Raw genomic sequence first — 25,436 nt, 5'->3', positions numbered from 1 at the left:
ATATTCCATTAAAATCTGCTTTATATGTAATGCTTTGTTTAACTCAAACAAAAAATAATTACTGGAAATCAACAGCAATGGCAGTTACTAAGTTCAGGATTAATTTGATCCTGGACATTCAAATGAGAATTATCACTTTGTTCAGAAAAACTTTGTATTTGCTTAGACTTAGCCACTGCTAGATAACAATTTATTTTAATAGCAAGGCCAGATTTTTTGGTGGTTCCCTTACTACGTGCACAATAGCTCAAACCTGCTTTCATTATAATTTCTGTCCAATTAATTGATGATATTGGATTAAAAACTAAAGAGAAACTGTAATTGGTTTGGACCAAACAATACCATTCTTATTTTATTGGACCATACAATATCATTCTTATTTTTTTTGTGAAGTGTGAGAATCCAAAACAAACCCAGGCATCTGGGATGATCTGTACAGTTCTCCTCAGCAAGACTGATCTTTGATCTACTTTTTCTGGAGATCATGAAGATTTCTTATTCTGATGAGTAGTGGGATATTTTTTTTTTTTTAGATACAATGAATATGATTTATGTTTCTTTCCTGCACAGGTAAAATCCTTTAAATTCTCCCTCCAGAGATCAATCTGGTTATGGAAAAGAATACTGCCTGGTATGATAACGGCATGGGAGAGAAACTAAAACAGGTGGATGCCCCACAGCAGTGCTCACAGCAAAGCAACTAAGAATAGTAATAGTAGAGCAGCACATCTGCTGTTGACTTTGCTGTAACACCACCTTTCTAATGCTACCTTCAAATCTACACTTGTGCTTAGTAACCCTGTAACTTAGTTTGCATTCTTCTCCTCTCCTTTCCCCCACCCCTCCCTGGTTTTGCTTCATGAGGTAGGCTTCTTCCTGCAGTATAACTGTGGTATCAGCCTAAAGGGCTGAAACTGCAGTAGGCAGTATGCCTGTCTGACTGATCACCATAAAGCAGAGTGGCAGTGGGAGGCAAAGTCATCGGTACTGAATGTTCTAAGAAGGCCTTTTTTGTACCGAGATTAAGCTATCATGAAATATTTACGTTCACTTCTGCATGCACTTTATTGTCTGTTGGATGTGCTTAGAAAGTTTGCATAACCAATATAATACTGCCATCAGTGTTACAATGCAGGAGCTACTGCGTTTATGCCAACAGTTAATTTTTGTTCTGAAATGAAGTTTTTTTACACTTACGCCCTGTCATTATCTCTGTGTGCATTATTTCTCTACAACCATATCATATATATTTACATGTTCTGGGTGTACTTACTGCATGCAGTTCTGTGAGAATTTCATTTGATGCAACGTAATTGACTTTGAACCCCTCGGTACATAAAATAAAGTAGTAATAACGATGTTATGTGGGACTTTTCCAATTGATTCATCTTCTCACTGAAATGTAAAAGAAGTCCTCCACTACAAATTACTGTAAATGGAAGAAAATGTCCTAAAATACATACATACGAAGACTTTCCTCAAACCTTGTCCTTTCTCAAGCTGAGAGAACAACCTGCTTAATTTACCACTGACAACACAGGCCGCTGCAGAAAGTGCAGAATGGTTTTACAATAATTATTTTGTACTTTAACATGGATTATATGTAAGGGTCAAAGAAATTAACACTAGAATACCATTTAATCTAGGCCATTAATCATTGTTAACTCATCTAATTTTACAATTAAACTGAATATTCAATCTGTCAACCCTACAGAGTATCCAATCTTTTTGTTCAATCTTAGCATTTTTTTGTTTCTATTTAGAGAAAAGTTTATTATCAGGAAGCATGTCACTGAACTGTTAATGTAATCAATTCCTTTTTATTTTCAAACCATTCTCATGCTTTACTTCACAAAGTACAAAATTACATATGATTAGATAATTGTTATAGTTCGGCTAGACTATGCGATTCGCAGTGCTACCAGGAACGTGAAACAATGTTATTCTGAAAAACATTATCTTAGGGTCTAAAAACAAGCTAGAGACATGGCAAATAAAGAAGACTGAAGAATGATAAGGCACAAAGCCTTTATCTCTGTACTGCTGGTTCCATTTCGGCTGTTATTAATAGCAGCTGAATAATTATCACAGGAATACGCAGCGGCTGACTGCAAGTGAATGAATGTGCGGCCTTACAAAATTTCCAGCTACAGAAATTCCTGTGCTAAGGCTGCTACTGTACATGACACCAACTTGAATAACCAGAGCACAGAAGTATGGCGTAGCCAGGACCCTAGTATACCTTGCTATACCTAACAGGGTTCTCTTTCTGATCAGCAATGACACGAGACAGCCAGGTAATGTGAAGTCTGTTCACTGTCGCCTTCCAGAAGAGAAAGAAATTCACTCCCTTGAACTAAAATTTCATGAAATGTAAACTATCTGGAGAAAAGATTCCTTCTGAACTGGCAGCGCCACCCAGCATGCAGCCTGGCATAGCAGGCTGAGGCTAATGACACCACCGTTTGCAGAGGACTAGAATGACGAAGAAAAAATACAGATTTTCCACATTGATACGATGAGCACTATAATGAATATGCTGTCCACAAAACCAGCATACGACTTTTGCAATACTGGACAGCAACCAAAATTAATGAGCTGTACCACACATACTGAAATGCCTGTTAAAGTCTTGTAAGCAGGTAAGCGTAATTTCAAGATGTGTGTTACCACATTTTATTTTAAAGGACAGTTTCTGAACGTGGAAATGTACAACAGACTAGGGTACCTGACCTCACAGCAGAACAAGTCTCCCTAGTTTCTGAAAAGTAAAAGGACTATTTATAAACATTAATAAACATATAAACAAAAATTGAAATAAACTGTATGAAATTATAAGGAGTAAGTAAGAATTATTTCTACCTTGCCCCAGAAGGTTATAGAAGAATGCAAAGTATAAAATACTATATTTTTAAATAAGTAAGCTGTATAACTTGTACAGGCTGAGGTGTGTGTGGGAGGACGGGGGGGACGACACAATATGACAACTGCCAATAAATACAAATCTTTTCCATTGATACTTTTCACCAGGATCGCCGTACTACCTTTTGAGGGAAGTTCCCAGTCTTCATTCTACCACTTCTATAGTTTTGAGTGATACTAAGGCTGACAGATGCATATTTATTGTTGGCAAATCCAACAAACTTCAGCAAGACAACAAACTTCAACAAAAAGCTCACATGAATTCTGCACTTGGGTTAGGTTCAGCAATTATTAATAACCTATTATATTTAAGAAATGCTGTTTCTAGTTCAAGAAATGTTAAATACAGGAAAAGTTTCAGCATCTGCGACTGTCAGCTGGCTCACTACTGGAAATTACTATTCTGAAGAGTTCAGACATCATTAAAGATCAGAATAATACAACACAGTCATGTTCTTTTCCCTTTCTTTTTCTCCTATCCTCTATATTAAATCAGGAATCAGGGAAGGATATGACCTCACAGGCAACCTACTTTCCTCTTCTGCCAAAGCAGACTCATTCTCTACGATACATCCCATTTCTGAGAGCTTTTCAAAGACTGTCTTTAAAATATTCTGATGGTTTTTCCTTTGTTAATTTTGATATATTATTTCAGCATCTAACAGCTCCCTGTTAGTAAGGTTTTCCTGATAGTCAGCCTGAAGCTCTCTCTCATAATTCATTCCCTTAACTGTAAATTTCTTTATTCAGATTCAGTTCTATTTATGCCACACCAGACTGCACCGTTTTCTGTTATTATAATGTTATGTTTTGAGCTAAAGTCTAATTTTTTCTTTCAATTACTTCTCTTACTGAAAGGCAAAATCTTATCCTGAAGTGCATACCTACAGTACAAATTATTTTTGCCCCAAAATATCTGCTTGCAAATTTCTGAGATTTATCTTATTTTATTTTCTGTGTGCTTTCATAAGCCTTCATAAAAAAGAAACAGGGTCTTTTTGTTTTCCTTGATATTTATATTTCCTACTTATTCATTACTACCCCTGAAGTTTCTCAGGGAGGCTTGCTTTCTCTTCCAGACTAGTGAAGATATTAGGAAAATACAAAACTCTACACCATGCGAAAAATACTGTATTAGGACAATCTGTCCTCTTCATACTTTTAGTAACTTGAGTTTACCTGGCTTACTCTTCCTCTCTCTGTAACTCATGCCTATCAAAGTTATTTAAATAATTCTGGGACTGCTACTTAGTGTTAGTTCAACTCTTGTCTTGAAGATATACTATGGCACAGCATTTTTACATTTTACTATAACATCAAATTAGACTTTGATGTTAAGTATTGCAGTTGTGGCCTGACATTTACACAGTCACCTTTTCCCTCCCTCCCTACATTTTCTATTGAGTTGTTAAATGTAATTCACAATTACATTTGAAAATTCACACCTATAAATCAAACCTTTTTTTTTTTTTTAATTTAAGGCAAAGCCAACCTTAATTTAAATCATTGCAAAAAAATAGTTATTTTTCTGCCACTGAAACTGGGCATATGGTTTTCCAGCTCTTTGAGGAATGAATCAAATGTCTAGAATTCCAGACAATGAAGGCAAAATTCTTCCTCAAAACCACAGTCAATTCACAGTTACTCATGGTTCATCCAAGGTGAATGCTCTGCATTGGCAGCCGTAACTGTTTTGGATGCAATGCTGTGCAAACAGGTGGACAAAGCCACATCCGAAGTTAAACCTGGCCCAATGGGCCTCTCAAAACACAATACAGTCAATAGGCCTCACAATACACAACCAGCTGAACCGATGAACCACCTTAATGGAAAAAGGACTACCTGGGCTGTCTGTCCATACAGACACTTTGTTATCGCCATGCCTCAACTGCTAACATGCCTCCCCCCCCCCATTACCACTATCCAAAACCCCATTATTGCAACAGGGGAAGTTCACAGATATTGAACTGATGAAAAAATTAACTAAATAAACCATTCAATTGTAATTATTTTCCTCTTCTTTGTGTCCTATTATGCCATTTCTTCTTATAGGAAGACCACAGGTAGAATATGTACTTAATTCAGCTTAATTCAGTGCAGTACCCCATCACTGTACATCTGTGTCAAGTTCTCTAATACGCAGATGAATGGACTTATCTGCACTGGGAATGTCACTGTCACAAATACAACAGTGGGGTGTCATTTCCTGTAATCCTGCCAATTGAGTAAGTTCTAAGAGGTAAGAAGTAGTTCTTTTAAGCCTCATTCCTCTAATCCTAAATTTAAGGAAAAAAAGTTCTAATATAATTAAAGAAAAAATGGAAGGAATTAAATTAAATAATGATTTGCAAACTTACAGTCCATAAATCTGTGGAGCAATTTCCAGTCGGTTCAGATGCATGTACAGCTCAATATCATGTTTCTTCAGCAGATGATCCTGAATTTGGTTTACTTTCGCTACAATAGCAATAGATGGACCTAAGTCCTGAGGCCTTGCAAACGGCATAGGTGTAATCATCACATCTTTCTCCTGCAGACACAGAAAATGGGAAAAAAAAGAACATCCCATGAAACCTTATTGTCTAAAGGGATCACCTACAAGAGTTTTGTTGTAATCAATGGCTTCCAAATAAACATAAAAATATTAATAACTCATTTCTTTTCCAGCAAAAGAGGAATCTCAAGTATCCACTTCTGTGGAAGGTATTGTGGGATTCCCTTTCCCAGGAGTCCCAAGGTCCATCGTTCTGCATGTCAATTTTTACGTGCGTGCTTTACTTTTCATGCTCTGACAAAGTGTTGACAGCTTTATTTTAGCTTTAATAGCAGCAGACTGAGTCAGTCCAAAGCAAAGCAGATGAATGGTAACTTAGTAGAGAATATATGCCCTCAGAGAACAATAAATTGCATACCAAATAGGAAATAATTTATTTTATAACAATCCTTTCTAAACAGGCTTCCCTTGCTCAGAGAATCTGGTGGTTGTACCTCGAAATCTACGCAGCTTTGCTAAAGCATCAGAAAACTTTCAAAACAAAAAAGAAATAGAAAAGTGAGATGACTGTGATGGTTAGAAGGTGGTTGGACCTAAAGGTTGTGCAAACTATGTCATAATCTAGAACATGATATGTAGCAAGTGAACACAGTAAAAAAAACTACGGGAGTATTATCATCCTTGAACCTGACACCACTTTGAATTTGTTCTTCTTGCAAAAGAGTGAAATATTATTGAAAAAAAAATACAAAATGCTAGAAAGAAGTGCAGCAAGTAATGAACTGCACTTCATATGAAACATGTAAAAAGGAGGATGGGAAATAAAAAAGAGCAAATCAAACCTATCAAGAGAAAGACTGGGGAAAGGGAAACGGAGAATTAACCTGTCAGGAACAAAGTTAAAGTTATAAAAGAGGGAAAATTGGAACAGTAAGAGAAGATTTTGCAATGATTTGCAATCTGTCATCATAGCTCTCTGACCTGAAAGTTTCAGTTGAACAAATAGTTATTGTTTTCCTACCCTTTTGCTCAGTATATTGATAAAGAAGCATTATCAAGGTCAAAGGGTTAATTATTTCAGAAGATTTCATTACAGCTTGCACTGTTGAAAGACAAAGTCACTTGGTTCAATACAGTGAAAAGCACACTATTTTTATCATTCAATAACAAAGTAAGGTGTGGGTTTTGTTGTATAAACTACCCCTAAGGTTGTTTCCTATGGTTATAGTCCTTCAATCCCATTCTCTTCAGCATGTGAAGAGGAAGGAAAAGAAGTACCCATATGTCAGAATCATTTATAATATGGTTTGACATTCAAGTGGGCAGCAAACATATAATAATTTCTACCAAAAAAAGCCTGTATTTTATGCTGACCTTCTTTGCTTGAAGTATTTTTTAAGTATTCCCTTTCTGTACTGCAGACAAAATTGATGCTGAGCAGTGATTTCAGGGAAAGTGTCAGTATTTGAGGATCTGATTGATTATAAATTGTATCTTAAAATCTGCTTAACTGTTGCCTTCTATGGCAACTGAAGCAAAGGGACTGATGCATCAATTACAGTGTGGTGTTTTTGCCATGCTGTTGTGGTACCAAGACACATTAATTTAAGATGCCCCAGCAAATGGCTTGAGAAAAGCTCCCTCAGACTGTCAAATAAAGTTCACTGAAATGGCATCCTTTCATTCACAATCCTTTCTGGTCTACCAAACCAAAATTTAAAATAAAACATCTAGCATCTGAGGGGCTAACAAGAAATGTTGCTACTTACATAGATACTAAAGTTCTTCACAGTTGCAGGTACACTGAGAAAGGATATGTCTCCTGCCTTCTTTTTCAATTATTCTATTAACTTCTTCATTACCAAATCAAGCAGCCTTTTTTCTTTTTATCCTGATTTTTGTTTCTCCATTATATGGTTTTTTCCTATTGTTGTTTCAAACCCATTTCATTATTTTCTTGGTCACATGCCGAAGTGCAAAATACTGAAAAAGAGCATCCACTAATGTCCTTCTAATCTATGCAGAAAAAGACTATTGAAGCATGATATGTTAATATTGCCCTAACATTAAATGCCAGTTTATAGTAATTCTTTGCAAAAACGTATCATTTGATCTTTGAAACTAATCATAGAAGCCAGTAACTCTACATATTCAAAGACATTGCATGTTCCATCAGCTGGCACATATCTGGGGTGTGAATTTTATTCTGGTTTATCAAGTTGAGTTTAACTTCAGCTTGAGCACTGCACTCGCTCATAATTTTGATAATGTGAAAGATCTGTAATTCTAAGCTTTTCTCGATTATAGGCATAGATGATTATATAGAAATCTCAACATAAGAATCTGCTTCTTTGAACTTGTAATATGAGGGGACTAGGTAGTCACTCAGATTAGCCTTTATATCATTTGTTGTCTGTGGGTTTAAAACCATCTTTACAAAATTAGAAGACAGTGTCTTAAACTCTGGCTCAAGTGTCAAAAGATTCTGAGTATCAAAACTAATGCAAGCTTTCTCTTAAGGAGGAGGGCCAAAACTAGAGCTATTCATCACTTGCAGCATTTGTACACCTTGGCATAATGCAGCACTGACACACTGATTGACTGTCTGACTGACTGACTGTCAACATGGCTAAGTGCATCAAATAATATATGCTGGCTTGCCATTGTTAAAAGCATGAGGTAAGTAAATAGTATCCATCAAAACAGTTCATCAACACCTCAGAAATTAACCCCATTAACAGAAATCTTCAAAGCAACGCAGAATCTGTGGGGATAGCAGTTGCAATGAATAATCAGTCCCTGACTGTCCATGCCTCCTGATTTGGTGCACTCCACCAAGAAGCTCAATGGATGACTAAAGTGCATATGACTTGTCCGTTGTCTCCTCTAATGTAATTTGGTTGAGAAAAATGACAATACATTTAGTCAGTTGAAATTGCAAAAAAAAAAAAAAAAAAAAAAAGAATCACATCAGCTGGTGTGAAAGAAACAGCCCCAACAGAAAGATGCTCAAATAAACTAATACAACCAAGCTGCCAAAACGTTTAACTAGAAATAACTCACAGTGCCTGTGCCTAAAGCACAGAAACCAAGTGGACAAGATACTGTGCCCTTGCCCATACTCACTATATGTTAAGTTGCCACCCACATGAGGCAAAACACTTGTCTTCTTTTGGTGAGCTTCTAAGTCTCGGAAAAAATGTGAGTGCATGGCTTCAGTCATATACTGCTAACACGAGACACAAACGATCAATCCCAAAAAAGAGGGATGGCTCAGAGATGTGCTTCACTGTTTACAGGAGAGCATCAGATTCACCCCTAAGAACAGTTTAAACATGGGTATCAGTGAAGCGCAGCTGAAAAAATTAGGATTAGGAACGGAGTCACCAAATCCTGCCACAGAACATTACCTGCTGCAAGACGAACTGCAATGGCTGGCAGTCAATACCAATACAATTCATTTATTCATGCATTTAGAAAACAAATGCTAGAGCAGTAAAGAGAGGCTAGGACATCGTACAAGTATAAACCGTGGACAGATTTCACTCATTAACCACTAGGGAATGGAGTAGCTGGAGAAGCTCCTCTAACGGCAATTGGGAGTAATGGAGCCAACTGTTAGACGCTATAAAATGTAACATGTCTCTCGGAGCACATGCTTTCATTGCTTCCTTTGTGAGGGCTCAGACTTGATTATGTAGCTAACTCTCAAAGTCATGATTGTAAAAGGCATACGTACAAGAAAGGATTATTAAAGATTATACATGTTTGCAAAGAACAAGAACAAACAACTAGATATTAATCCATGCGCTTTGCATTGTTAATTTTTTATGCCACGAAAGGACTGGAAAGGGCAATGTAAACTTTCACCTTCTACCCAAGCACTGCAAATCTGTGAGCAGACCTAGTTATTTCCCAGCATAAAATTCAACAGCAGACTTTACCACCTCTGTCACAGAAATTGAAACAAATACATTTGAATACGCTGAATTCTGAAAAGCTACACTCAGAGAAACATGTCTCACAGCTTTCTTGCTGGAATAAAAGTGACTATGTAATAAGTTTATAAAATTTGTATCTCATACGCTTTATCCTTAGTTACTGAGAACTATGTAAAAACCCAAACCCAAATAGTAATTTATGACTGTAGAAAGCTTAGGCCAAGATGCCAATGCTCCATGTCCAATAAAATATATACACAGATACATTTAAATATTTAAAGAAAATAGAAGCTTTTATGTGAGTCTTGGGTGAGCATCTTTTTCTTCAACTGACTGGCAAAACCACCTCCCAAATTCATACTCCCTAATTACAGTTTGCAAATATAAGTTTTCGTGCACTAAATACAGCAGTGTCTGGATAGCTATGCAGGAGATCTGAGGGCACAGACGTTCCCTCTCTTAGGATACAGTGAGGTCAGGAAGACAAAAAGTAAGGAAATTGATTGATGAAGTCAGAGAAAGATGCACCTTGACCTTTGATGGACAGTCTATAATTAAAGGTTTGGTTTCACAGCAATTTATTTATACTGTAAGCAGCTGAAGCCTCAATACATTAAACACTGCCTATATGCATTCATTTAACATGACATTTGCACAGGTTTGGGGCACACAGATGTGCCTGTAACAGACATGCTTTCAAATGCTACACACGAACATCACTCATACCCAGGAAAACCTGTGTTTGCACATTTGGCTTTTGATTACCACGTGATCTCTCAACAGATAGGAACTTTCAACTGGAAGACTCCACAAGTGCTTCTGACCAAATTCTAAAGAATCTCTAAAGAATGTGAACTTGGTTGAGCCTGCTTTAACCAAGTTGTTTAAGAGATGTTTTATTACCTTCAAATTACTTCAATCGTACTAAAAGTCATATTTGCTTAAAAATACAATAAACACATTTTAGAGCAATATTTACCTTCTGACTGTCATGTTCAAAAGTTGAAAACCAATGTTCTGCAGTTTTCATAAGACGTGTGAACATTGCACTGAAGGGGAAAAAACCAGAAACTTGGTGTTAAATAATGTATTACAAATAAGAGCAAATTAAATGTAAAGGAAGTTGTTAAAACTTACTAGGCATCATGTTCCAGATATTCAGGATTCAAAAGAACTTTCATTTCCTCACTGAAAAAGGCAACAGTGAACAATCCAAATGTGAATGTTTATTTTTGGTCAGCGTTCTGCATGTACTATTATGTATTTATAAGCCAACTTTCATATAAAGTGCAAATGAGAAAACTAGCCTTTTTAATTAAAAAAGAGCAACTCCATTGAACAAATGAAGTCTTTCCTTTTTATAAAGATCAAAAACAAATTAGCTGCCTTGTCTGCACTACAATGAAGTAACCATCTAATTATTCCAAGTAACAAATTACTGAATGTCACAATGTATTATTTGAATATGCTTGATCTAGAATAATTGATTGCTGCACAATCTATCACTGTTTGTCCCAAACAAAAAAAATATGGTTACTGGTCAAATATGCAGTATCAAAACATTAATTTATTTTGTTTTAATAGCCTGTATTTTTATTGTACTTTAACAGCAATTAATCAGTGACAGCACCTCTTTTCCATCTACTTTGCTGCTTAGCTCTACTTTTTCAGTGGGGATGGAACAGAATGCTGTGCATAATACATGGTTATTTTAAGTTACTTAGCACTGAAGATCATTTCTAGGTAATTTCAGGATATCTAAGGACAGACATTGAATAAAAACACACACTTGTAAATAATCTCCATCCTTATGCTTAACTGCCTACGGACAATCACACTGAGAGGTGCTAACAGAGGTTACATTACACAGTATACATAATTAAATCAGCTTTTATTCACTGCTGGACTCCAAAATAGAGTGTAAAAGACAAATGAAAAGAACTTCTCTAAATATCACAAGCGATACAAGAAGGCAACTAGTGGTTTGTGGGTTTCTTTTTTAAAAAGCTTTACATATGGGGCAAGAAAAAAAAGCATCTGCATTTGGTTGACAATCATGTGTAATGTAGTGTTTTGTACATATGTGTGTGATTACATGCACACGCACAGTTTGAGTAAAATGGAGTATCAATAGCTAAACTTAATGTTACTACCGAGTCAAAGGATACTCAGATATTGCAGCTACAACATTGCAGGTGATGAACGAAATATTGATCACAACAATTTGTCTACATGGATTTTTTTTCTCTTTTACGACATGAGGAAAGAGAGTTGGTGACACGTCCGTTCTATGACTGTACTTCTCTAATCTGCCTCCTCTCTGCTATGACAAAACCAAAACTGTTTCTGGCAATAAGAACAAGGGGAAACATTACGTAGGTACGTAAGCTTTTTGATTAAGGTTTTCCTTAGGTTTCTTGTCTCCCCCTTTTTCTCCAGCTAAGATCTGTGAAGGGGCCAGTGTCTACACTTTTAATTTCCCTTTCAGAAGCTGTAGTAGGAAATATGAAGTAAGGACATTCCCATCAAAGCAGAAGGATGCAACAATTTCTGATATCAATTTATCGATTATAAACAAAGAATTAAGGAACACGTATTTATAAGTTCTAGTCCAGCCAACATTTTTTTTTTACAAAAGCAGATTTTTAATACTATACAAATAAAACAGAATGCTTGCCTTGGTTGTGCAGCTTCACTGGCATGTGAAAAAGCTTGGTGGTCACAATGAAGGATAAAGACAATGGGAGCTAAAAGTTCATGCATACCCTAAAAATAAAAGGAAGCAAAAGTACAGTAAGATTTTCCAGTCATATAATAGTTCCTAATGCAGAGCATCAGGCAGATAGCAGTATTAGGTGCAGACTAACTAAAAGCATAAGCATTACATTCTTAACAGAATGGTTTCATAATCAATGGCTTTTAACTTAAATTCTGATTAAATCCAAGGGTTTATTCTTCTATAATACACAGAAGGAATTTATTCTCCCTTTTTCGAACACAACAGACAACAAATTGGCAATGATAGGCAACCCTGCACCTGGCAGTTTACTCCAAGATCTATGTTCATAAATATGAATTTTATTTATGATAATTATAATCATGATCCACAGTACAAAGATCTGCTATAGGGATAAATTACAAAATTTAAAATTATTTTTTATTTGATAATCTTTCAACCCCATAGAGAAAAGCGTAACAGTAGCCTTCAGAGGAGGCAAGAGCAGCTATTTGGGAAATCAGAAGATCAAACTTCCGTTCCTACAAACTTGAGAAGTAAAATGATTTTTTTTTCTTTTTCTTCTTTTTTTTTGTTGCTGTTGTTATGTCAATATTATAAATAAACTCATTATAACACAGTGCATAGGAGACCTGATACTGTTCCATTACAGACTGTTACTTACATATGCCATCTATATTAAGACATAGAAAAAATATCGAAACATGCAGGAATCAGAACAGAAAAAATTGGTGAATAGTTGAGGACTTGGGCCAGCAGTAGAAGCATGGCTAGGTCACCCAGGTCAGCCAACAGTGCTTTTACCTGGAGCTCACCAGGAACAAAAAAGGAGTTGTGATTTGCCTTGATTCACCTGGGGCTTGTCAATTTGTAATCAGTAGCAGAAGCAACCGTTTCAGGAAACAAGCAATCCAGTTGGCAAGCAGCAATGCACTGGCAGGTAAAACTACAGCCTACAGAATGAAACCTCATCTTCAGAGGTGTTCAACCCCTTCCCTCATATTAGATCAGGGAAAAGGATTTAGGGTATCTTAACTGGGGAATTTGGTTATGTCAAGGGAGTTGGGCTCCCAGTGGTGGACTAGGACAGCCGGAAGTACACAAGCTACAGGTGGGGGTTAGCCATACCAAAGAAGTGAGGGGATCCCTTTGGTGATGGACGTGAGATGAGGGGTTGAGACCTGTTTGGCTGCCTCTGGACACGGGAGGAAACTCACGACTCCAGCCCAAAACCACCAACTACAGCCAAGGCCTGCTGCCAGGCACCCAGGCTACCCACGCTAGGTCTTGCTCTGGGCAGAGGAGGAGTGTGCTGCCAGGAGTGCTCCACTTCAAAGGTGCATCTCCTTCATCAAGGGGAGCCTCAGTCCCGACTCCAGGTGAGTATCCTGGGCGGACATGGGTGCCAGGAACACTATCCTGTCTATCCTGTTGGCAGAGAGAACACTGGGGCTGCCCATCAAGCTGAGTGGCATTTCAGGCTGCTGTCTGGAGTCAGACGACAGGTCCCCAGACAGGAGTCGTTCTACTTTTATGCTTGCAGTTCCAAGCACGGAAGCCTCTCCACTTCCCTTTCCAGCCCTTTCAGTGAAAGAGAGATGCGAGTAATGAAAGAGTTACACGCTTGTGCAGCAACCCTGCTGCTTTGCTGGTGTATCAGTTGATGTTCCATGTGACATCTGAGGAGTATTCAGTATCAGTGAGTTAGCTTATTAGCTTCATATATATCAAACAGATCCATTAACTACTGAAAACCTTTAACTTTTATTGGAATAACAGGTTTTCTTTAAGTAGTCCAAACTGAACAGAGAGAGAGATGTGGAAACCATCTCTAGATCATTATTTGAGTGTGCTTAGATGCATGTTAGTCAACCTTACCTGTTCATCAGAGGGAATACCTAGGAAAAGGAGGTTTGGAAATTTCTTTGAGTGGTATCAACTGAAATCTTAGGAAATGTAATTTTAATTTCTTCAGGACAGAGATGACTCTTATAGCCTTAAAGGTAGCAATAGCAGTCAGTTGACCGGGCAAAGCTAAAGACAGCAGAACTACGGAAGTTTGGACATTTTCTTTCTATTTCTGAACCTTTAGGGACTACTCTGAAAATTGAAGGCTAAATAGAAATTCAGTAAGGGAGAAACAAAAAAAAATATTAAACCCAATGTAGCCACTTGATTTCAGGAGTTGATGTAAAATTCCCAAACGCAACAATATGGGTTAGATTACAAATTGACAACTTCAGATTTCTGAAAGTCTATGGTCACACCAAGAAGAAAATTAATAGAAGAGACAGGGAGATAGGTTCATGATTAGGCAATAAATATAAGTGGCAAAAATACTTAAATAAACTGTAGATAACCTGGGCTGTACTTTCATACATACTCACAGAACTCGGTTAATTAACAGCTTCCCATCTAATCTTTTATTCGCCCTGATATACTAACATGAAATAAGAAAAATCGAAATGCCAAAAACTTGACTATCTAATAAAACTACCACCTAAGCTGTAAACATATAAGCTGGAGAAAAAGAAAGAGGACATAAAATAAGAATTAGTTATAAGAGATAAAAGCACGTCATACATTCTTCCAACATAATAATATATCAACTTTATATTAAAGTAGAATCATAATGTGGCTGCCCACATACAACAAAAACAAAACAAACAGATGATGAAATATCAGGATTTCAAAAAGATACCTCTGATCTTTCAGTTACAAGAGTACTTCAAATGTTTAGAGATTTTTTGCTTGGCAAGAAAAGCCACCAGTGTAATATGCATACACACATTTTTTCAATGCTGTAGTTTACTAAAACTCTTTAGTGTTAATAAATAAGTTGACAGAGCTCAGATAAATTTATGACACTTCCCAGCTACAACAAACTATTGGTTTTCATAATACAGAATATGGGTTAGAAAGAAACCCAGAAATATAGCATTTCTACAATCAAAAGTGAATCAATGCATTTCAAAATTATACTGACTTCTCTAAGGGCAATCAAATCATGAGTGAACAATAGTTAGGCTAGTGATTTAGCTTAATTGTCACTATTTCTTTTCAGTGTAACTAGGACCAGAATTTTGGCAGCAGTCTCAGAGAAGAATGCTGAGAGTAATTTTTACATATTCTTAAGTACAATATATTATTCTCTTTAGATTTTACATTTACAGCTGCTATTTAAAAATTCAATGATCCCAGTGAGAATTCTGTCTTTAAAATCTGTAATAGAGCTTCACAACATTCTACTCCATTTGACTAGGGACAGAAATATCTTTTTCCTCATCAAATAAGATGTTACTTCGCGCTGGTCAAAAAACCACAAACCCTACTACAAAGACAACTTTAATGCATATATGCATATTAAACAAACATTGATAGCTTCTTGTAAGACTATACGCTGATGCTATGTAATAGTTTCAATAAAATGTTGTAAACCGCATACACTTCATTTACATTGTTAAGTATGCAAATTGTCAAGGAACTATAACTTTGTCCAAATATTTTGAAAGAGAAATTTTGGGTCCTGTAGAGATCCTGACCAATGGAAGTATAAATTTTCATTTACTGGCCAAGCGCTGCAATTCTAACAGCAACTGTAGCTCTTGTATGTGGTCATACAAATGAGACAGAGGAATTCTCATAGAGAACAACAGGACCAGTCCTGTGATGGATACTAAATACGAAGACCAACTCCTTAATGTGGGCTTTGTATTCAGGTCACTGTGGAGAGAGCAGCTTGGAAGTGATCCGTTATTGATGAATTAATAGTAACCTTCATTATTTTCAAGAAAATATGCTAGGCTTTGATGTAGTGGAAAATATTATGAGAAGTGAGGCTTGAGGCCATGGTAAAAACAGAACCAGTAAAAATAGTAGGACATGAAGATTCACTGCAACACAGGTATTTGTTAAAAGAAGGAAAAAACCATATCCTGTTGCCACCACAAACGCTATTTCCTACACTCTACTAACTAATTTGGGGAAGGGTACTGATGGGCATTAAAGAAATGTTATCTAAAAAGAGAGGGACATGGTGTTAAAATAGCAGGATTGTTACCAATTAGTTAACAGGAGTGTTAAAACAAACAAACAAACAAACAAAACGAAACCCCCAAAAACCACAATCAAACAAAACCACTCTTTTAAAATGGGGTAAGAAAGAAGGAAAAGGTCCTAATAAAAGTGGCACATGTCCACAGCAAGAGAGGAAAACCACCATCATTTGTTGTTTTGTGGACTTGGCACAGCACCACGAGACCTGGCTGATATGCTGAACACACTTCAGAGAGATTAAATCAACTTTCAGGAACCAAATTTATTTCATTTTCTGCACTTCACCTCTCCCCTTAGTGCTGTGGCAACCCTTTCCTGGAATTACTGCACTACTGATGCACACCAGTTGAAGAGAGAGGTAAAGAAGTTTTCTTTGTTAACAGCCTGTAGGCTCGCAAAATTGAACCTGTTCTTTTATCTGCCTATGTTCATTTAGCCCACCAAGCAGTCTTTATTAAAGCTGAGGCATCAGGCAGTCAAAGTTCATTAATACCATTTATATAATCTCTGCAGTTTCAATTAACTCAGCAAGACATTCTACTACATGATAACAGTCTCATTAATTCAATAAAATCCCATAACTATTAACAATATGGTCTATGTTAAACGGGGTGTCACCTAGTAGAAAATAATAGCTTTAACAGCTTGTGATGAAACTCAGGGCTTTTTTTTTTTTAAATTTGATCTGGCTAAATATTCCACCCTTATGTAGAAAGGTATTATTTCTTGGTAAGGAATCAAGAGGATTTTAAATATGAGCAGAGGGTAATTAAGTCCTTTTAAGTCATATCAAAGAGTAAAATAATACTTCTTGTTCAATAAATGATAGACTAAATTGGCTGGAATGTGTTCTTCCATTTTCCCATCATAAGTAATCTGGACTATATTCACTAGAAACGGGAGGCTGAATACTGCGGAACTGTTTTCTCACAGATCTCATTTTTTCTTGTTATCCTGTAAAACTATTCCTTGCTCATGGTCTGTCAAACATGAGAAATAACCAGCTGATAGAGATTTCATGTGTTTGATAACTATATATTTCACTTTTGATATAACCTCTAAGACAGTTCTTCAGAAGTAACTGTTTCTTCAGCTCATCTGTGTTGTTTCTTTCATGCAATGCCACTAATTTCCTGGCTTGAGGACAGGGTGGTCACAGCCTGTGTCTGAAAGCATGGCGTCTTACAAAAATCTTCACATTTACTGAACCTCCGTATTTTTGTCATGAAAATTTTTCTGTCTACCTAAGGTTTGCTGCTCTACAGTTTATCCTTTGTCCTTGCACACAGAGTATGCCTCAGTTTGTTAGTCCCTACTCACCCTACGGTTAATAGCCTGAAGAAGCAAATAGAAATATATTTATGTCGATACTCTGCATATTGGTCTTGCTATATTAATTTAGTATCAAGCTTATACTCACTTCAAAATCTTCTGAAAAAATGTTAAATTCATTTAGCCTGCACCCCATGGGGATGCAGAGTTAGTGCAGCTTTAAGGCTTTCTTTACCATTTTATGAAAAATGGTTTGAGCAGGCTCTCCTTCAGGCAATACTGTAAAAGTGGTATTTGTAGGACCCTTATCCTTCAGTCGAGGCATTTGTCAGCTGCATTGTATTTGGATGCTACAGGTTAGATAAAGGATGTATTTGCTAACATACTGCATGGCTTTAGCCCTTTGAAGAAGAATTTAAAATATTCTGTAAGCTTAAAATAGAAAACTTTGCCTAAATGTCAGAAGTCATTTCTACTTTTTGGTTATTCAGTACCATTTTGAATTCTGCTGCATTCTTTCTTTATTTCTGCAGAGAAAACCTTTTTTATTTTCTTTTCTTTCTTAACACTCAAGAAGGTGTTGTTTATAAAGAAATTTGAAGATAGACAGCAACCTTAAAGAAAACAATTTGAGGGTCTGTGTTATGACGAAAAAGCATATGTTATTCAATGAACTTACTTTTCTTACTATCCAGCTGACAAGCAGCTCTCTGATTACTTTCGCATTATGACACAACTTCAGATACAGCAGAACTACATTATTGTCAAAATGTATAGAAAATGTTGAGTCAATGAATGCCACCTGTACAGAGTTTTCATTACCTGTTTATAAAGCAACTGCTCATTTTCTCTGGCGTAGCAGAACAGAACATCTGTAAGAATTTTCCTCACATTCTCTTGCTGGAAATACTGCATTTCAGGAAAGCTGAAAATTAAGAAACACAGCGAAAGTAAACAATACAGCACACAGAGTCTCAGTAGCTGTTCTTGTAGAAAATAGTTTTAGGCAAGACAGTTCCTCACCTACCTGTTTTTGCACCACTCTGTGAATTGTGGGTCCTGCTAGAGTAAGAATACCTTTAAGGACTTGTTACATTTGTTTTGCAACCAAAATTCTGAACCTTGTCCTTTATTATTCATTGGTCTGCTGCATAGATGTGATATCACCAGTTATATCTAAATAAGTAATCCCTTCTTATATTATGACAACCAGAGATTGGCAAGAACGAAATACAATGGCAGGTTGTTTTAATTGTCAGTTCTTATCCACTGAAAATGAATGACGGAGTATCTAATCAAAATAAGATGTACCATATGAGTATGTTCCTGCCTAAAGAATCAGGTTCTGTTCCTCCTCCATGTCATGAAAACAAGTGAAGTTGCAGCAGAACGGAAGGAGACAGAACGAGAGGCAATGGCTGAAGCAAAGACCTACCCCCTGCTTCCTGCACAAAGAGTCTTACAGCCAAGCCTAGCAGCCCAGAAGACCGTTCTGGTCCCAGGTTGCACAGCATCCCAATATTGTCTTTATTCCAAGACGGTGCTCTGCTGATTATCAGTCCTTCACCTATGTATATAAAACTTGCCAGGCACACAGAAAAAGAGCTGTGATGAAAAAACTGAGTTACAATGCTAAACTTGAGACCAGTTATATTAAGGATATTGTAAAGCCTCTCATAGAGAAACAATATAGGGAATTACAATAAATTACTTCAGATAAAACTATTAGAGTTAATAATTACTGTGGTCATCTCACAGAGGTAATGACAGGTAGGCAATATTAAGTAATTAAGGTTAGAAAGGTGCTTTGAAATCCTGGGATGAAGGACCTGAATCAGGAGCCATGGCACAGAAGACACCGTGGCTTAAACATGGCAATGTTGAAGTCCCGGGAAAGGCACTGGGATGAGGGGTGTAATATTTTCCTGGCACCTGGTGAGGGTAACGGTAGACCAACATTTGGAAACTTGTATGTACTTGTACTAATCATATTACTGTACAGGAAGGACACAGCTGAGACCAAAAGTGCATTACAGCAGATGGCAATCGACATAATTTAGGGGTTTGAAGAGATTATTTCTGAAGGACTGTTATTCAGGCCTGCCCTATGAAGTTTAGGAAGAGAAGACTAACAAAGAAAACTCAAAAACACACAGAGATATCTGTGAGGATCAAGTAATACCAGAGATTGTCACAGAAAGGAGAATAACAAACTCAGGAATAAGCTGGCTGAAATATTAATTATAGTAAATGTAAATACAAGAGATCATAAGGGAACGATCAGTTCAGGATGGATTTTTATGGAGAATGCCATTTTATGATTAAAGCACTGTTTTAGAAATACAGTATCCTCACATCAGACAAGGTAAGAATACTTTTCATGAACACTAAAATATTACGTTTAATTACGTTGCTGAGAAAGACTGCATAAGGACACGGGAATTTTGCTGGACTATTTTACCACAATTTCTACAGTTAAAGAACCGCACACTCAAGTCCCTGTTTTCTCAAAGCTAAGACCAGCGTGAGTTAGTTATCATTTTTTAAAACATTCCTTTAGCCCATTTAGGACCCCTACACCAGAAGCAGCCAGACTCTGACTCAGAAGAAACTTAGGCTGGCAACCAAATAAACGGATGCACAAATACTTTAAGAAACAAATCTGGTGGCAGACAGAAATGAGGCTCTTAACCACAGCCATGGGGTGACCATGTTTTTTTTCATGAACAGATTCCATCCCCTGCCATACCCCAATCCTGTTACTCAGCTGGAATGGGGAAAGCTACTAAACCAGAAAAAAATGGAAGATGTTCTTGCAACTGCAAACATTGGGTAAAGAACTGTAATAACTACCTGCCATTGCTCATTCTTTTCTTGAAAAGGAATATATTGGGGTATAAAGGTAGCTCTCCCTTCCAGCAGTGCCCGCTCTTATACAGAAATGAGATTTAGTCTCCTGTGTTTATACTGTGGCAGTTTTGGCTGGGATAGAGTTACTTTCTTCACAGTAGCTGGCATGGGGCTGTGTTTTGGATTTGTGCTGGAAACAGTGTTGGTAACACAGGGATGTTTCCGTTACAGCTGAGCAGGGCTTACACAGAGTCAAGGCCTTTTCTGCCTCTCACTCCACCCCTAAAGAAGTGGGCTGGGGGTGCACAAAAAGTTGTGAGGGAAGCTGACCCCAACTGATCAAAGGGATATCCCATACCATATAACATGCTCAGCATATAAAGCTGGGGGAAAAAGAAGGAAGAGGGGACATTTGGAGTGATGCATCTGTCCTACCGAGTAACCTGTTACGTGCGATGGAGCCCTGCTTTCCTGGAGATGGCTGAACAAACACCTACCTGCCAACGGGAAGTGGTGAATGAATTCTTTGTTTTGTTTTGCTTGTGTGCGCATCTTTTGCTTTACCCATTAAACTGTCTTTATCTCAACCCACAAGTTTTCTCAATTTTACTCTTCTAATTCTCTCTCCCATCCCATCAGGTGGGAGTGAGCGAGCAGCTGTGTGGTGCTTCGTTGCTGGCTGGGGTTAAACCATGACACATACTCAATGGATTGCTGTTTCTACCCATCTCTTCTATATGTTTAGGAAGGCGGTAGCTGTCTAATGGCTTCTCCACTACCTTTTTTATGGCTGGGTTTCTTGTTATTTGGGAGACGGAGAATTTGAAAAAGCAGCACTCATCACGACACATCCTCACACAGCTCCCATTGTCCTAAATTGGAATTGTTACTCCTGAAGCATAAACTAGGTGGACCAATATATAAACTCACTACCATATAAGGAAACAAATCCACTTGATTAGTCTACTGGGAATGCTTCCTAAGCATTTTTTTTTCATAAAATACTGGAGAGAGAAAGAGGGTAATCAGATCTAGCCATATACAATCCTAGATGTACAAGGTGATGCCAGCAAGTAGACTGGTATTTTGATTTGACTGGTAGGTAAATGCTCTTACATCTGCCAATCTGCTGATTTCCATTACTGCAGAATATTTTTAAAAAATTCTTCTTTATCACTTACCTTTTTAATTATCACAAAATAAATCAGCATTATTTTTCGGTACATCTTTTGAATGACAGCAATTAATTATTGCATTCTTCAGTCTGAGTTACTATGGTGCTAGTTCATACACACCTTCCTTTCTTAGTAGAATAATAGAATGCAGTATTATAGTCATAACTTGGGTGGTACTGCTATCTGCATCTAAAGTAAGGCTTTTACTTGCATTATAGTACACCTCCCTTACTCTCCTTCCCACTCTCAGTTTTAGAAGCTTCTCACTTAGAAAGAGATGTTATTTGGTTCCCTCTCAAAAGTACGTATTTCTAGGCAGCTGAAGGAAAATCCATTCTAAACATCTCAACTACAGTAAAATACGTCAGGTGATTAATTAGAAATGTTGACCATTAATGAGTTAGGATCCCTACTTCCCTTATAAATATTGGAACTTCTCAACAGACAAAAAACATTTGAACACACACATACGAACAAACTTTATCACAGTTCCCTTTAGGTACAGAATTCTGAAATTTAAAACCATTTAAACCAATATAAATTTAAAAACATATTTCTACCCACTTTTCCCATCTATTATTATGACACTTCAGCGAATTCTAATAAAAACATTATAGAGTAAATGTTTTATTGTTTGGATAGATGGGACTCTGGTTTGCTACCCTGTGTGCACTGAGCACCACTCTCTACAGCATTATTTACTTGATGCTGTTGGATGATCGAATACTAAACTGGATGACAAAGAACATAAGAATGTAACAATTTTTGTTCAGTAAGTAACACAAGTTGGAATGTAATGATTATGGTAACTGAATATAATAATTATTTTAACCTTTAATAAGAAGCATTGCAAGTTAACGTCAAATCTTTAAATTGTAACTCCAGGAATTTATTTAAAGAATGGAAATGAAAAGGACATTCCAAAGCCAAGGAACAGAGAAGTTGCTGTTTCTTACACTAACGATAGTTTACAAACAGATACATATGTACACATAACATGCACTCTGTGTTTCATGATCAGGGAAACAAGTGTATATATAAGTGTATGTACTTTATCAAACAAATTCATGTTACTTTGATACATGTTGCTCCTTCATTGTTTGACTTACTTTGATATTGACGAGACAGAAGTATGTTGCTATTGTTTTAAGTAGACATTATTTTGTATAAATACATAAGTGGAAATGTCTTTCGTCACTATTACTGATGTTAGTGAGTATTACTTACTCTGCCATTTCCCAGAGTGAGAGCCTGGACCTTGCACATTTGTGAGTATTTTTAAGTAACAGTTTTACATTCAACATAACCTCCATAAAACTTTTCATTCTTCAATTCTAGTTTAGATATGTATGTATTTTAATCTTAGAACATCCTGAACCGTTTCCTTTAACAAACAAAAAGTACCATCTGTGAGAATGCACATGAAAGCATACTCAGATTTTAATTATACATCTCATGGCAAAATGCATTCAAGAGTGGGTCTAGGGACGGACATATAAAATATTCCAAAACTAAAGAGCAATGATTTCTTCTGCTTGACTTTTTTTCTGCAAATGAAAATGGGTGAGCTTGGGATTTGTAAAATCTATGACGATCACCACTTTTTTCAAGTTATAAGGAAAAATATTTGCAATACAGTAAAATTTCACATGGCAGCAAACCAGTAATTGATTTTAATTAGATTTACACATCAGTCAGTGCTTCCACTCTGAAAAGAAATGTTCTCAGGAACTGAGTACTCTAGCTCAAACAAGTTCCTAAACAGGAATGACCTAAGGGCCACAAAGATGAAAACATAATCACAGTAATATTAGGACAAATTTTAAAAGGCATATGTGACACATAACAGTAGAAAAGCAATAAATAAAAATAGGAATGCTTAACTTCTGTAGATGAATGTCATTTCCCTTAATAATGGCAAGCTGCTTTTTTATTATTGATTGAATAAGTGTTAAGAATTAAAGAAAGTAATTTCTTTCATCTTTTATTATGACCATAATTTAGTTACAAGACCTTTCAGTTTCTCTTACCTTCTTTTTGCTTCATATGAAAAACTCTACTTTAAATTTCATAGAGTAATACATTTCCTAATATCTTAATTTAGAAGAGCTTTTCTTCAATGATACCCATAAATCTCCAGGGTTTAATGCTGAACTCAAGTTTCTTGTTTTTCACTCCAAGAAAGCTGTATTTTTATACATTTAATGTATGTTTCTACACATTCCTGTTCAACAAGCCTGACATTTACACTAACTGAAGTCAAGAAAACACAATACAATGTACACCACATAAAAATGCAGAATGTGAATTTATATATAGGAATTGCTTTAAATATCTACATACGTTCTTGTCACATCTTGTTCAATCATTGCTCGAAGCTCTTTATCCTGGAAAAATTTATTCCAAAGACTCTGAAATAAGGAAAAATAATGGTATGAAACAGAGACTTCTACTAATACTTAGGGCTTATATACTACACCAGCAAAGTACTGTACAAATATTAACTAATTAATCCTCAACATTCAAGGCAGATAAGGATATCAATATTTTATGTCTGAAAAAGAATGTTGGTGACCAGCCTAATGTATCTGAGAGAGTCAGTTTAGATCAGCTATGAAAACATCCAAGTTCCTCGATCCTTGTCCTAGGATCACTCTACTCACTCACTGGATGGCTGCAGGTCTGTGAGTTACTTATAAAGGGTCTATGAAAAATATTTAGGAAGGCAGAGTAAACTCAAACTTAGCAGAACCAGTAGCTCACGTGAAAAACATTCAGTAGTTCACTCATGGAAAAAGATCTCTATCACTATACCGTACTACATTTCTTTTATGAGTGTATGGATTCTAACTGGAAGCTGCTGTAATTTCCAAACATAGAAATTGTTTTGAAGTAAGCTAGTTTGCCTTAGTGGAGGCAAAAATCAAGTAAGGAATAAATGATGATCTAATACCTATTATGCAAATGACATAATTCTAATGGTACTTATACACAGTGCAGATCAAGACTGGCCATTCTAAAGAAGTTCTGATAGGGAAAACCAGGGTATTTAAAGCTCACTATCAACAGGAAAAAAAAAATAAATAAAAGCATTTGAGGCAGGTTTAGCTGCTTCTATACCTGTGCTTATTCCATTCTCTTTCTTTGGCTCCCATGCCTTTTTCACCAATATTTTGCAAAACCTAGCCTGAAAAGTCAGCAAATGATGTTTGTATGCTCCAGAAGAAGTATTGTAAAGCCTGTTCTTTATTGTAAAGGGAGGGTAGCTTGGCCATATTGATCAAAAGACAGAACAAAATCTATAGCAGTCTTTTCATGAAGGTCACTTTTCAGATAGCAGCACTACCAGTGAATGAAATAACGTACAAAGAGAGTGGCTGTAATAGTTTCAGAATGTCTTCCTCCTCTGTAAACAATTCATTGCCATGGTGGCTTATGCTCCACAGGAATAAAAGAGAACACAAATTAATCTTATCTAGCAGAAGGAAGGTAAAATAACAAAAAAGAGAAAATGTTAATTAGCTTCTCTATTTGTGTTTTAAGTGATGAAAAAACCCCAAACTTTAAAAGCATTTATATCCTTGACAATGTCTTACATAAAACTAGTATCTTTCTAACTCGCAGCTCTTTTCATGCAGCTAGGTCACATATTGCAATCTCCCTGCCCCTGCTCCCACCCCGGTCCATCAGAGCAAAGGACAAAGAAAACAAAATCTTCATTGTGGAAAGGAAGCAAAACCTGGGCCACTGAAAGGGTAAAACATAAAGTCACTGCAGAAGCTCAGAGCTTCATTCCTACACCTGGTTTGGCCCATGGCTTTGTTTTGTAGATAATCCCCTGCCACACACTCTGACACATTAACCTTTGTCTTCCATCTCCTAAAGATATCATAGGCAGAAAGGAGGTTGTGCCACTGTGTATAATCACAAACCACAGCAGAAACACCTCAAATATTTTACATTTGACACAACTTTCTGCCCAGCTAGAA

At 36.6% G+C, this 25,436-nt stretch overlaps 1 protein-coding gene across 2 annotated transcripts in view; it reads right to left on the bottom strand.

Annotated features, from left to right (window-relative positions):
• Window positions 1–5,275: 5,275 nt before the first annotated feature.
• The window catches only part of LOC104514009 (TBC1 domain family member 5-like), a 65,466-nt gene continuing 45,305 nt past the window's right edge, over window positions 5,276–25,436 (bottom strand). For both annotated transcript variants that reach the window (XM_010157525.1, XM_010157526.1), the window contains exons 6-11: window positions 23,791–23,858; window positions 18,245–18,347; window positions 12,035–12,123; window positions 10,495–10,545; window positions 10,337–10,406; window positions 5,276–5,452 (exon numbers count right to left, since the gene is read on the bottom strand). In XM_010157525.1, the coding sequence (XP_010155827.1) occupies window positions 5,276–5,452; window positions 10,337–10,406; window positions 10,495–10,545; window positions 12,035–12,123; window positions 18,245–18,347; window positions 23,791–23,858 (558 nt within the window). The remainder of the gene's footprint in view (window positions 5,453–10,336; window positions 10,407–10,494; window positions 10,546–12,034; window positions 12,124–18,244; window positions 18,348–23,790; window positions 23,859–25,436) is intronic.

The sequence above is a fragment of the Eurypyga helias genome, unplaced genomic scaffold (assembly GCF_000690775.1).
Source record: "Eurypyga helias isolate BGI_N326 unplaced genomic scaffold, ASM69077v1 scaffold16358, whole genome shotgun sequence".
Classification (NCBI taxonomy): domain Eukaryota; kingdom Metazoa; phylum Chordata; class Aves; order Eurypygiformes; family Eurypygidae; genus Eurypyga; species Eurypyga helias.
This window is presented reverse-complemented; position numbering and strand designations above follow the sequence as displayed.